This window comes from Siniperca chuatsi, linkage group LG7 (genome assembly GCF_020085105.1).
Source record: "Siniperca chuatsi isolate FFG_IHB_CAS linkage group LG7, ASM2008510v1, whole genome shotgun sequence".
Taxonomy (NCBI): domain Eukaryota; kingdom Metazoa; phylum Chordata; class Actinopteri; order Centrarchiformes; family Sinipercidae; genus Siniperca; species Siniperca chuatsi.
In genome coordinates this window covers 10,120,364-10,135,190 of record NC_058048.1, presented here as the reverse complement: position 1 = coordinate 10,135,190, position 14,827 = coordinate 10,120,364, and the positions used below count along the sequence as shown (strand labels likewise).

Genomic DNA, 14,827 nt, shown 5'->3' with positions numbered 1-14,827 from the left:
AAAAATTTATAAGATAGTTTCTCCTTGTTTTAAATGAGGTTGTGTTTGTACAGCTGGGTCTGAGCAAATAGCATTTTTTAATGAAAGACTTGTTAATAATTCATGCTCATTACCTGGGGAAAGTTTAGGGGCCATGCACTGGAGGTTATTGGGGGGACTGGTGACACCCCTGAACATCCCACTGTGTGCTGTCATGATCATCTTTAGATGCCCTTCTGCATTTTTAATGTCCTGCTGTGCCAGTGTCACACAGTATTTAGACAGAGGCATTGACTTTTCCCAACTAGATCACAGTAAAACATAAGCTAAAAGTCACACGAAGGTATTTTTAAAAATAATAATACGAATTTCGTAAGTAACTCTACTACTCTGCTGAAAACAAACAGCCCTGTGTCCTTTGAAAAACCACTGAGAAGTAGTTTGAACCAAAGCTGTTTAGGGTAAGCCAGGCAAACAATGTGAAGCAATAAAATTTGCATACAACAAAAGTGAGGAATGATCACATTTGTGCTTGTTTGTGCAAACGCACAAATACTCTACTCAGACAACAAATACACTGGTATTAAGGATTAGGGCTGCAAGACACATATGTTTTAATTTGTGACAAGAATGCTCTTCCTTTTGAGATATATTTTTTCTTTTTCTTTCTTTGTTGTTCTTTCTTCTCCTCTCACTTTCTTTCCCAAGCATTTGTTTACCTAGGAAGGCATTGTGTTGTCATTACCATCATCCGTCTACTATTAGATAACATTGCCTTCCAGCAGGGAGAAAATCCTCTAGTCATCCTTAAAAAATGAGAACAGGACTTTTACCTAAATGCTACTTTGCTTTCCCCCAACGACTCCATGAAATCCTTCAGATGTACTGTCTATTTTCACTCTCTATTTTCTGTGTGCATCAGTAGTGACCGTTGCACTCCACATTTATGGAAAAATAATTGTACGTATAAAGACGGTTCATGGTCAAACATATATCATAAACTCAACCACTGCAGAGATCAGTGCTTTCAGGGAGACTACACATTTCAGCAATAGCACTGCTACCATTTTCTCCAAAATGCCTCATGGGTATCCGTGATGAAATGACCTAAATTGCAGTGAACCTGAGCACTGAGCCTCTCCAAACTAGATACACCTGTGATGATGACACTGCAGGGTAACCAGGGTGCCAACAATTGACAGTCCATTTTACAGTAACTATCCACTGGTCCTACTTCCTGCTCTTAAAAGAAGATGAGTTGACCATGGTGGACCTGCCTATCCACCATACCCATCTCGCCTGATGTTAGTTCTTTACAGGGCACTTTCCACTCACCCGTCATTACATGGGCCTTTCTCTAGTAACATTATCGCTTTAGATAAGGCTTCAATAAACTGTGCATGGCTTTTAGGGTTCTCTCTCTTGAAACTCTAATCCAATCTCTGATGTGGAGTCTGTTCATCATCGTGCACCGCAGGCATTTTCTGTGTCCCTGTGCTCTTCGTTGCACAGGAAGTAATGGATGGCCTTGCCCTTGGTTCACCCCAAGGACTTCTGGTTCCTCCTCAACTGTTTGTCTTCAGGTTGTCTCAAATGTTTCTGCCCTGTGGTATTTTGATTTTGATTAAATCAGGTATAAAAGGTTAGAAATGGAAGGAGGCAAGGGGGTTGCCCTGCCCAGTATTGTGAGCCAGTCCTCTGCCATTTAGCATTGGGCAGTGGCCAAAGGAAAGTGGAAAACTGAAATGACGTCTGTGCTCCTTTGTGATTTGCACTAATGTCCCCCAGGGATTGAGCAATGACCACTGCGAATTCCCCCAGGACGCCAGCCAGATTGAAACCCCTGCCAACAGATTTGAAAGGATAGCAAATCATTTAAACTCCCCAATGTGCATTAGCATTTTTTCAGTGCCCAGGCCAGCCTCCACAGTATTAAATTGCACTTGATAAAATAAAATAAAAATCAGAGAGTGCGACAAGAGCTCTTCAGCTACCAAATCAGCAAAATAAATATTGGAGTGGCCTCTAAAAAAATAATTATACTTTAATTCACTTTGTTTACTCCATCAGGTTTCTGATATCCACTTGAGGAGTCCAGCTGATAAAGAGAGGACTTAAGATAGAAGAGGCGCTAAGACGCTGAAAGGTGCGGTGTGGCAGAGTGGTCAAATAAATCTAGGGATTGCCTTCAGCTGATCCTACTTGTGACACCACATTATTATGGCATATAAAATAGGCCATGTATTCAAGTGGGCAGAGTGAATCCCAGCAGTACCACATTAAAGAAACATCAGATGCACTGGCTTACAATCAATACAGCAATTTTCTTATATTAGGATATATTAATGTTTAAGGATCAATACAAAACTTTATTTATAGCATGCTATAGAACATAACAATACTGTTCAGCCCTCAGTGCTCACATACTCCAGGGTTTCTTATCCGTTATTGTGCTCTGGTAGATTTCTCATTGGTAAAGCAAGTGAGGGTATGGAATGTATGCGTGTGTATGCGTGTGTGTCTTTCTGTATGATGGTTGTGCCAGATGAAGCTTTGCCTCGTAAACAACTATAATGCCACAGGCCTCACACTGAATTCATCTGGTGGCCAATAGAGGGATTTTCTATCAACATGCAAACCAAGCATCTCATGTCACAGATTTACAAAGACTGGTGAGAAATGCTCCTGCATTTCCCTCAAGAAATACACAAATGGGAATGAAGTTGGCACAGTGCCAACATTAGTGGTGCTGAAAGAGTTTTTGTGGGGGAGGGGTGGTATGCCGGGCAGTTTCTGGCTCCTATGCTAACATTGCAATCTCCACTAGTGAATGGCCCTTTCTTCCCAATTGCTTAATTGTCTTACTGGGACAGGCAGGTGGCTCAAAGCCCCATTTGGCATCTGGTGAAAAAAAAAACATGCACATCTACACAGTGTATGGGAGTGTTGGGGGAGGGTGGCAGCATTAGACATGTTTTATTCTCAAAGCTGCACAAACCTTGGCAGATTTTAAAAGTTTTGGCTTGGATCAAGAGCAAGTTTGTGCTGCTATTGTGTCTGATCTGCTTCGCTGAATAAAACATCTTTTGGTATCAGTGCCAGATCAAATAGCCTTTCAAAAAGCCACAGTGTGGCCGGTACCATAGAGAGAACTGTTTTCCTATCCGTTTATTAAGAAGAAGCTACTGAGCCCTTCCATTTACCACTGCTGAGCACAATTTAGATATATCTACTAAAATGGAAGCACACAAGTAGGGAGGTAATGCCAGAGGCACATTACTACGTGTGACTGTCCCACACCATGGTGTTTTACAACTGTTCCCAAGAGTGGACTTTATTATACTGGAGTGTAGACACGCCCCAAGGTTTGCTTACAAATGGCAGTACTGTACATGCTATCTATTGCCATTGTCGTTTTCAAAACATGCACAGCAGTTGTAATGGCAGGCAGAGACACATCCACATTCATCCACAGGTGAGAAGCTTCTCCCTCCCCAGATTCTGCTTGTACAAGTTAAAAGGCTGATTTGCATTTATATTACCATTCAAGGCTTGCAGCTGTAATTGTCGTGGCACAGTAGCAAATGCACAGACACCACACAAACTCAGATGCATACACACACACACACACACACAATGCATGTGAAGTGTGCAGTATGAAAATCTGCTCCATGAGTCCATTGTTATGAATATTTGGCTTTTGAGTGTTAGGACAGTGAGAAACACAGAAAGAGATGGGGAGAAAACCGGAGGAGAGGAGAGAGAGGTGAGTTCATCCAGGTGTAATATTGAGCTGTCCCAGAAACTTCCCGACAAACACTAGGAAGTTATCATCAGATCAGCGACTCAATTCTTCAAGTGCCTCCTCTGCTGAAGCACCTCATGCATCTTCTAGGCTCTTTCCTAACACAGCCTTTCTTAATCATGTCGATGCATTGGCTAGCTGGTTTACTCACAAATGTTTCGAGCAATGGTGGTACACATTGCACAACATGACACAGGTTGCAGAACTGTGCTGTGGTGTTGCTTGCATTTGATTTACTCAAGCTTATAGCTGTAGATCTGTACAGATAGCACCAGCTAAGCTAAGACAAATGGGACAGAAAGTTTCAGGCCAGGATGGTCAATTTATACTGTACATGAACATTTTTCACGTACAAATTAGTCTGCCTGGCATGGCACACAGGTTTCTGTAGGTCACAAAAGCTCTCTGCATAGATTGCATGTACATTACTGAACATGCATCAGCCTCTTAGGGATGAGATGTGGCTGTATTTCAAAATAAGGGTATACATGCACTCAGCATACTACTCAGCTACTCAGCTACAGCGACAGCTCTGATCATGCACATGTAGAAATGTATCCTTAACCTTTAGACTTAAAGCTGCACTGGCCCAGGTGTCAAGTTTAAATATGAAGTATATATTCAATTAATTCTGTGTGACTAACACAATAAATAATTAAAGCATATTGTATTATTAGCGAAACCTAATATTGTGTCCTCTTAATTTTCATATTAAAGCTGCAATGTGTAATGTTCTGCACATACACACTACAGAAGAGATGACGGCGCATGTAGTTGCACCTCATTGCTGTTCCTATGAAGTGAAAATGCCATAGACCAACCAGTTTTGTGAAAGGCAATGTATGTATGCTCTAACCCTAACCTGCCCAATGACAACAGGCGTGACCGAACAAACCTGATCGAGACTTCTCATTAGCAGAGCATGGAGAGCATCTCCAACTGCCTTAAATGTGCTGTTTCACTACATTCAACAATACAAATGGATATAATAAGGATATATTTAGCTTTATTTTAGCCAAAGCTGTTTTACTCCACTGATTACTAACATGAACAGAAAATAACTAAACAAATAAAGTTTTTTTTATTATTATTATTATTATTATAAAGGATAACATGTTGTTTGCATAATGGCAATGGATAACGGGATACTTTTTTATTACCATTCTTTTGTTTGCACATTTTACATTTTCACCCGCATAATCTTGTGTTTTTGTTTTGCTTGCATGTTTCAATGACAGATGTTGAGTCAAGCTCAGTGGTGTCACCCATGCACGGTAAAACACATTGAACAATAGCAGAACTTGTGGATCTTTTTTGTGTTTTGAATATGGGGTGTGAGTGCCATTTTCTCAACTTAACGCTTCTATACAGTACAATTCCTGGAAGAGGTAAAACTCGTCAAATCAACATCGTAGAGCACCTGTGTTCTACGAGCAAACATAGATCCAAGTAGCAAGTTAAACATTTCTATCTATCAAAACCTTTGCTAGGGAGAGACAGGATTAGCAGAGAAAGACACAATTGGGCTAAAAACACCAACATTTTTCTTTTAGCCCTGCTGTGCCAATGCTTTGTCCTCTCCAAGGAAAAATAACACTGCATGATCCACCACCACTCTACTTACAGCACCCCCACAACTTAACACACACGGCCCTGTGGGGCCGCCTTTAGTTGCTTTAGCAGGAAAAACATAGCCTGTTGTTTCCATTAAACTGCAATTTAGAAGCCATTAATCCATCCCATAATCTGTCACCAAATAAAATCCTGACTAGGGTTAGAGAGGGCTTCCGCACCATTCCCTACATTTAACGTATTCGTACATGTACTGTAGCTCTTTTTAAATATCTTCCAACTTCAACTGTCGCCCTGGAGGATAAAGTCTCAGATGGATGGAGATGCGACACTAAACAGCTGAATGAAGAAGTGCAGACACTAACCCTGCCTTCACAGGTGACCCAGTGATCACAACAGCATCTGGTTGAATTACTTAACACTGCCGCCCAACAGACATGTAATCCGGGATAATGCCCTTTTGCTGAGTGCTCCAATCTGGATAAATTCATCCCCGAGGAATGAGATCCAGCAGCAGAGTCTCAGCAAGAGAGAGTAGATAAGGGGCTTGGGGGTTGATTGGTTGGTACTAAAGAAAACTGTTGGGGCTGGGAAGAGAGTCTTCTAGATGGATAATGAAGCCCAACAGTAAACAGCTTGATTTTGTTGACTGGCTGACTGACTGCATGAGAGGAAGCAGATCATTGCCTGGTTTTCCAAGAACACTCCAAACTAATCATATTCCCTTCCCTGGCTGACCTGAATCCTGACAGACACGAAATGAGGCTTTCATCCAAACTGCAGTCACTGGATATACTGTACTTACTTACATTCTGCATTTTGATTTTGGTACTGTCTACAACTAAAACATTTGGAAGGTTGTATTTTTACATGAACACATGCCTATCACATTAGTATAATCTCCATCTCTATGTGTATTGCTTGATTGATATATTTATTTATCTAGTGTTTGAATAGTCATCAACCAAGCTCCTTCTTTTCTTACAGGGCATCAACCAAGTATAAGTCTTGTGATTTTTCTTCGAAATAGCATCTCTTGTTAATGCAACAACCACTGCCAAACATTGGGACTTACAAGTTCCAGCTGTCCAGCAGGAGCCTCTTAGATTATGCATGCATATGTTTACTTTTTACCATAAATATCCAACAGGGCACTCGGCTCAGAGGGATTACAGTGGGTCTTAATCTATCGTGGCACAGAAATGAGCAGGGGTCACAGCAGCTGAGGTGACTTAAGCTGGATAGCCTTGATGGAACATGCAGCACAAACAAGAAAACAAACTGCATGCCACTGGGCCCCATCATGAACTGATGACATCATCTGTCACTCACTGTGTTTGCATGGCATGATCCAGACAGGGCTAGCATTACTCAAGCCAATTGTCATGTATGGTGACTGGGTAAGTCACATGAACAGGACAAGGACACTTTTGTGTTTCCTACCAGGCGTATTAATTGTCCTACTAGACTCCCAAGAGTACAAACAAAGCTCACAACAAATGCAGTCAGTCATGTTACTGGTGTTGAAAATATGACTGCTGGAATGGCAAAGCTTATAACAACATGCAAGAAAAATGTATTTTGGTTTTAGCATTCCGATAGAATGGGTATAAATCAATCAATTACCTCTGAGTTATTACGGTCATAATCCTTGCATTAGACAGCAGTGTGTCTTGCTTACAAAAAACTATTCATAATAATGAGGCCGAAAATTGGCATTTCTGAGTAGTGTTGTGCAACGTTATGGGCTGTATTTCTCTCTTTTTTCCCCTTTGTAGAAGCGAGAATGGTTTCTCCATCTATAAAAAATCCACACATCCAGACATGACATTGGAAAGACATTTAATTATACTTTGGTTGAGAAATATGTATCAAAGCCTGCCACCCATGAAAAGCGGATTTAGAGACGTCAGACAGCAGTTAATAGACAGCAGTAAATGAAATAGGGGCTGTTGGGGGTACTAAGACATGCTTTCCAGGACTAAGAAACAGCTTAGTCTGGCTATGTGGTGAAATCGGGAGTTCTGACACGAAATAAATGAGGGGGTGGGAGATAATGAAGGCGACTGGGGGGAGGGAAGGGTCAGGAGATTTTTAAGAAGATTGGGATTTCATTCCTGTGCAGCATCACTGCCCCTAGTGGGCAAACCTTGAGTCAAGGATAGCCCAAAAAGAAGATTTAATGAAAAACACAGTAGCCCAGACAATTTGCATATTAATTTCATAAGGTGTCATTCAGAGAAAGAAAAACAAAGAAAAAGAGATAGACACAGGGGAAGAGAGGCAGAGGGAGACAGACAGAGCCCATAAACTTTACTTTGACAATGTGTGATTTTTCTCTAGCACATTTTCTTCAGAGACTGGCACATCCGGTACAAGACTATTCTTAAACTGCCCCTCCTCCACCGGGACATCATGCTCTCACATATTTCACCCTTTCCGCGACAGAGGCTAAGGTTCTCAATCACACTGCATCTCACAGCAAAATAAAAGAAAAAACAGAAGGAGAGAGGGACAGAGAGGAAGAAATGTACCGCTGCAAGGTGAGGACTGAAATCAAGAGACAAAGAGCCAAGTGAAGAATGTGATAGACGATGGACACTGTATAGATTAGATGGGAGGAGAAATGGGGAGGAGGTGGTGCGAGGAGATGGAAGAGGTCCCGGACAAGTTTGCCTGAGGTGAATATGTTCCTGGAGACTGTCTCCAAGATCTTCCAGACTAGTGCTGTGTCATCTGTCACTGGCAAGAGAGGTGACAGCGAAAGAAAAGGTACCCTAGATGCGGTAACAGCACAGCCAGGATGGGGAGCATCTCGCAACAGCTTTCCTTCTCCTTACTCTCCCTCTCTGTCTTGCTCACTCCGGACCATTTATTTCTCAAAGTTGATGGAAAAAAACTGCTCAGTATGCATATGGACAGAATCTTTTCTCATTTTCACGCTCTCTTTCTTTCTCGTTCTCGCGCAGGATAGCTATGTCTAAGTATATGACTGCTATGGCTCTGTCCCCCTGTTCATAAAAACGAGATTGTTTTCCACAGCTTTCTGCTGACACCGGCTCGGCACATAAACAGAGCCGTAATTTGTACAACAACAGTAAGCTACAGGGAAGCACTTTTTACTCCCTAGAGGCTCGCATAGAGAGGGTAGGTTGTTATCCCCTGTTTACCTGACAGGGAAAGCAGTATTTTATATTATGGTAATAACCAACTCTGCTGAAATGCACAGCAATCCCATCTCATTCCAGTTGCAGCAATCACCTCATTCCAGCTGGTACTATCTGAGATATGCTGTTAGTTGTTCCTAGAACTGTGGCTAAGCCTGTGATAGTATGTGAATGAAAATGTGATGGGCGCAGAATAAAAGTCCAAAACAAAGTGCGCTCGCATGTGAATAAATCAACTCTGCAGTTTCAATGTCTTATACAACTACGACGTTATTCATGCTCTACACTTGTAAGAAATGGAAATACAGGGCAGTAGAGAAACAGTAGATGTCAGTTCAGGATACATAAATTAGCAGATGCTTAACAGAGTGAAGGAGAAGAGACTAATGACTGATCATGCATTTCTGAATCACAGATGGTACAGAAAGACTTGACAATGAAATCAGGGGAACGGAACACAGCAAAGCAGCAACATGAGGAACAGTTACAGCATCTACAGTACCATGTCTGATGCACTATAACTGCCCTGCAACAAACGCCTAGAGAAAAAGCTTCCGTTGCCTTGACTCATTCCACTCTCTTGGTCCACTTGCACCGCTTGTGTCACTGTTCCAGGTCATACACAGTCATAAAGAAAACAGACAGTAAAGCTGACACCCTCTCTGGAAGGGATCTACACCAGTTAAAGCGTGGGAGATGCAGAGAGGGATTAGAAGCTTCATCACTCCATTCAGTTTCAAAGTGGTCTGTCCTAATATCATTATTTTCTCCCTGTTTATACATGAAAAACGAGTCAGCAGAAAAGCATAATCACAGCAAATTGTTGTATTTTTTGTTATAGGCTATAAACCAACATGTGGAACAGCTGAATTCAGTGGCGTACAAAATTATCTTTACCAAGTACCACTGCGTCAGCAGTGTGTTACCGACTTTGAGTTGTCAATTTTAACACGACTTGTCAACAAACTGTGACCACAGATTGGAGAAAACAGGATTTTGAATTTGATTGTTTTGATTTTCTGTGCTGTTTTTCAATAAAAGGTTACAACTCCCTCTGGGAAACAACTATACACACACACACACACATATAGACGCACAGACACACACATTCATTCTGTCAGTGCCCTCCTTAGAATGTAATTCAACATGACAGGGTCGGACTTAGAAAGGAGGTGGTGTCTGTGTCATTGACCCTCGACCCCGTGGAGTGTAAACCAGATGCACGAGATGAGCGCTTGCTGTGGGCCGGGCATGATGCTACGAGCTGACAAACATCCACTGTCTGATAGAGCCCTGTGTGTGTCCGAATATCACACAGACACCACAGAGGTAGGGTTCTGCTGTACTTTACTCCCCTCTTTTGTTTTCCAAAGACAACCACCTGGTGGCAAGCTGGGGAAACAACTAATCCATCCTCATTCTGTCCACAAACAGACTGTCTAGTAATAAAAATAACAACAGCAGATACTGTCCAAAGTGCTGGAGTTGCCAAGCTATACTCATGAGTGTGCCTTCAGAAGCACTTCACCGATAACTTTTTCTCTCTCTTTTCTTTTGACCAGACCCCCGTAGTTGGACTCAATGGGGAAAGGCTGCCAGTTCAAAACAATGTGACTCAGAAGTGATCGCTTGACTGAACTGGACTAGAGTTAGAGGGCTTTGTTTGTGTATCTGTGTGTGTGTGACAGGAATATCAAGACCGCATAGGAAGTATTTAACTTGTCTGGTCTGAAAGCTATGACAAACCGATGGAGAAAAGTGCAGGCTACAACTATTCGTAGCTCCTTAACCCCAGTACAGCCATGTAGACTTGTTCCTAAAATTTCCATTTCCTTTCTCTTTTGCATCAGACACAACAGTGCACATGGGAGTGCTATATTATAAGCAGTTAAAAACACAGATTCCAGGACGAGCTCAGACATTACAGCAAGATGAATTCAGAGACACAATTCCCAGCCAGCAAGTCACATAGCAATCACAAGCATGCAAGATGTGATGAATAAGCAACTTAATCTGGAAAACTTACCATGTCCGGAGATCCACAGGAGCTGAAGGACCCAGGGGATCATGACTGGGGAGTGGAGAGGGCAAAACCTACGAAAAACAGTGGGCGAGTGTGAAATTGAAGTTGGCAGGCACAAACACATGCACGAGATGAGACAGTGCTCCTCTGTGCTGCTGGGGGGGGACGGATGCTACAGTCCCTTAGTGGTGTCTCCTTTTACCAGTGGATGGCTGGCAGTCTGTCTTCAGTCCTTCTCTCCTTCTGCTCCGTCAGCTCTGCCTCGCACACTCTGTTGTTGATGTGAGCTTATAGACTTTCTGTGTTTTCGCTGCCTGACTCTGAGCATACACACGCTCACTCCTTCTCTCTCGCTCGCACGGTTTCCAGTTGCCCATCCATTCTCAGTCTTTTCAGCCCTCACTTGCCCCCCCTCCTTCTCTTTCTCGCTCATGCTCTCTCTCTCTTGCTTTACCACTCATGTAGCAGACAGTCAGGGGATAGAGCTCCACAACTAGACTCCTCCCTCCCTCTGTCTCTCTGTCTCTCTCTCTCTCTCTCTCTCTCTCTCTCTCTCTGCCTCTCAGCCTGGCTGTCTGGGTGGCTGTGGCTGAGTGTAAGGCTGGGAGGCTTGGGTTCTCACTCTGGGAATGAGAGCTACCACGGGAGAAACAGAGAGGGTGCAGTTCCAATTAGAATGAGAATAGGAGCGACTTGGCCTCTATAGCTACAAATAACACAAACATCCACAAAACAAAAAGTGCAGTTTCCCCCCTCCTCCCAGTTAAGATAAATGCCTTTTTTTAGATTCTATGGAAGGCACTGAATTTTGGAAACTGTGACCCGCCTTCCTTTAGAATGGATAAAGACCACATTAGCATTCCAGACCAAAGCTGTAGTATTCATTCGTATCCAATTTTTTATCAGGGTGAATTAGATTCATAGTCACTCACTCAATGAGCCATGATGCAAGATGCCATCAAATGCCTAAATGCACTTGCATACTTACTAACAAGTTTCCTGGTTATGCCTATTAAATATTTAAAAAGGGGCATTTCTTTCCTCTGTTATTAGGCCAGGCTAGGTCCACATATAAAAGAGAGCCCTCCACATTGTACTATTAAAAACACTATGCTCTACTGTAGATTAAGCAAACTAAACGGCCCAGTAGTTTTGATACTTTATGCACCCAAATTAATAATTTGTACCTCAAATTAAAATGTGTAACATTAAGTCAGTAAATTTACTCCTTCAAATAATTATAAATAAATACTTTAGCCTAAATCTTTTTTTTCCCCAGATGAATGATATGGAATTATTATAGCTTTAGTAAATTAGGTCTCAGGTTTTTATGTCCTTAAGGCATGCTTGAAGTTTAGCTAACTGATTAGTTTCATCTGGCTTTATCAATAGATATAATTGGGTATCATCTGCATAACAATGAAAGATTATGGAGTGTTTCCTAATAATATTGCCTAAAGGAAGCATATATAAGGTGACTAGAATCAGTCCAAGCACAGAACCTTGTGGAACTCCATGACTAACTTTGGTGTGCACGGAGGACTCACCGTTAACATGTACAAACTGAGATCGATCTGATAGATAGCATTTAAACCACCATAGTGCAGTTCCTTTAATGCCAATTTAATGCTCCAGTCTCTGTCATAGGATGTGATGGTCAATGGTGTCAAATGCAGCACTAAGAAAATTACATTTTCATTTTCAAATTTACATTATCATTAGAAATTAGTCCCGTATCTGCTTCCATAATTGTGAGCATGTTAGCATGCTGACATTAGCATTTAGCTCAAAGCACTGTTCATTGTGCCTACAGCCTCACAGATCCACTGCAGATTCTTGTTTTGTTGTTATTATAACCATGGCTATTATTAATGATTGCGCTGTCTCTCTAAAGTTTCTGTAATTTCCATTTCTTCTTTTAAAACATTTTAAGCAAGTCATAGGTCATACCTGAATTTCTTTCTTTTTTTTAAATAATCTATAACCAATGAAGCCTCTTAATTTACTGACAACATATATTCTAGAGCAAACAGCACAGTTCCCCTTTGACTTAGTCCTTCTAGACATTCTAGGACCTAGATGACTTAATTAACATATCCAGAATCTAGTATACTGTATTTATTACATGGCTTTGTTAAATACACAATTTTGATTGGTCAATTACAGCATTCTATGGTCTGTTATTTCCGAAGAGCAGACCGCTGCTATGGACGCAGTTCTGATCATAGACTTTGGAGTCCAATCATTTTAATCTGCAAGAAGTCCTATGGCAAAAAATTATTTTTAAATGAATTAAATTAATATTTGGTGTCAAATTATAGATTTCTATGTAAATATCTATGTAATGAGTGGGATAATGTACAGTGAGGTCATTATTGCGAAATTAACCCCTTCAGGGTGATTCTAGACCTAGTCCTGCATCACCCTGACATAATTATCTTTGTCTTATAAATAATGATTGACATTCAAATCTGGACTAGAGGGACAGACCTCTATTAATATATGATGTACAGTAATGCCCAGTATGTCTTGATCAGAGCTCTGATAATGACACAGTAAGCACTGCATGAGGGCCTAGTCTACGTCATATCAATTTAATCCATCCATTTGACTTCCTAATCTAATCAAAGGGCCAGAGGATGACAGGTGGTCTTTTCATCAGTGCAACTGACAGCTACACACAAAAACAACCCCACTGCGGCCGAACCAGAGGATAACAGATTTGGATTCTGCCTAAGAACATGATGAGTAGGGGCAAAGAATACCAATGGAGCTTATGTGCTTGAAGGTTGAGCAATGAGGGTAAACGAGGTAAATAGGCACACAAATTCGGTACAATAAACTCTTAGCCTGGATTAGATTTTCTCTTTAATGACTGAAATATTTGGACACATTTGAGGGTGATGAGCTGAGGTGAAGTCATCTTGTTTGTCTTGTCATCAATATTAAATGAGATCAAAATCCTACACCGAACATGTTAATCTGATCCGGATTAATTTTGAGGTGTAATATCTAGAAAGGTTCTCAAAAGGTCTCATCTTTGTTAGCTGAAACCTGCTTGTCATTCAAATGTCATTTCACATAACAGATACCTAGTAACAACATCAGTGTTTTACTATTTTTACAGCCACAAAGTGTAAGTGCCAAATTCTACAGCCAATCTGAGAAAGGGAATACACATTTTCGACCCAAAAAAAGAAACAAAATGAAAAAAAACAAAAAAACATCAACAACATGCTTTGTATTATAATGTCCATACACAGGCAGGGGGGAAACATTAGGAGATGTGAAGTCTAGTAAAGGGCTCATACACTGTTAGACCCACAGTGCACCCACAGGGGGCATAATCTTAAATGACTTGGGAGACAGGGAACTCTTCTTCTCAGAGTTTAAAAGCCTCTTTATACCAGCTATGAACATAATCCACAGTCAAAAAGACATGCTCAGAAGAAAGTGCAAGTGAGCTAAAACAAGATGAATATATAATATTAATCGGTCAGTGCTGCCTGTAAATCACCCATATTCTTAACTGCAGGTCATCTCTACAAGAGAGAAGTGTTATAAATTGGAATTCAATCACCACCGTGCGTTAAAAACTAGTTTATTTGATGAGAAATATTATATCTTCTTTCCCACATACATCTATCCCCTTGGCGGAAATGGCAAAACTTAATCCACAACCGACATTTATTGGCAAACTGCCTGGAGTGTATCTTAAATTGATTTGAGGAATGCTTCGCTACCAGAAACATTTAATTTCCAATCAAATAATCAAAAAGACAATAGACCCAATGTAAAAATATTTGCCATTGAAATAGTACATTAGCATAGTCCTATAACATTGTCGGACTCATGATGGACAATTTTGAAAAAAGTATCAAAATTGATGCAGCAGAGTCAGAGATATAATTGTTATTTATTCCAGACATTCTTCTTCCTTGTCAAAACCTGGCGCCTACATTATCCACAACGCAACTTGACCGCAGAAAGTTTGGTGGGAGATTGGGGTGTATTATGCTAGTGGAGGCTAATGTAGCCTTGAGTTCTTACCTCAAGCAGAGATTAGGCTACATATGTCTGGTAAGCACACTTTTTTTCTTACTCCACACACCCTGATTTTTTTTCATTTTAAAAGTCTTCAGTTGCAACTGGCACTGACAATTAAATCACAATTCATAAGATTTCGTGCAGCTCCCTTTTGTAGCCACAAAAGCCTTATGCACCTTTTTTCACATATGCAGTAGTACTCCCCAAGACCTGTAAACAGACTTTGATGTGTAA

At 41.1% G+C, this 14,827-nt stretch overlaps 1 protein-coding gene across 12 annotated transcripts in view; it reads right to left on the bottom strand.

Annotated features, from left to right (window-relative positions):
* The window catches only part of kirrel3b (kirre like nephrin family adhesion molecule 3b), a 162,332-nt gene extending 151,181 nt beyond the window's left edge, over positions 1-11,151 (bottom strand). For 4 of the 12 annotated variants that reach the window (XM_044202821.1, XM_044202830.1, XM_044202824.1 and 1 more), the window contains exon 1: positions 10,550-11,150. In XM_044202821.1, coding sequence (XP_044058756.1) covers positions 10,550-10,670 — 121 coding nt within the window. In that variant the 5' untranslated portion in view covers positions 10,671-11,150. Of the gene's footprint in view, positions 1-10,549 lie in introns of all 12 variants that reach the window. The other 8 variants (XM_044202833.1, XM_044202827.1, XM_044202832.1 and 5 more) reach the window with 5 other exon arrangements.
* Positions 11,152-14,827: the final 3,676 nt, after the last annotated feature.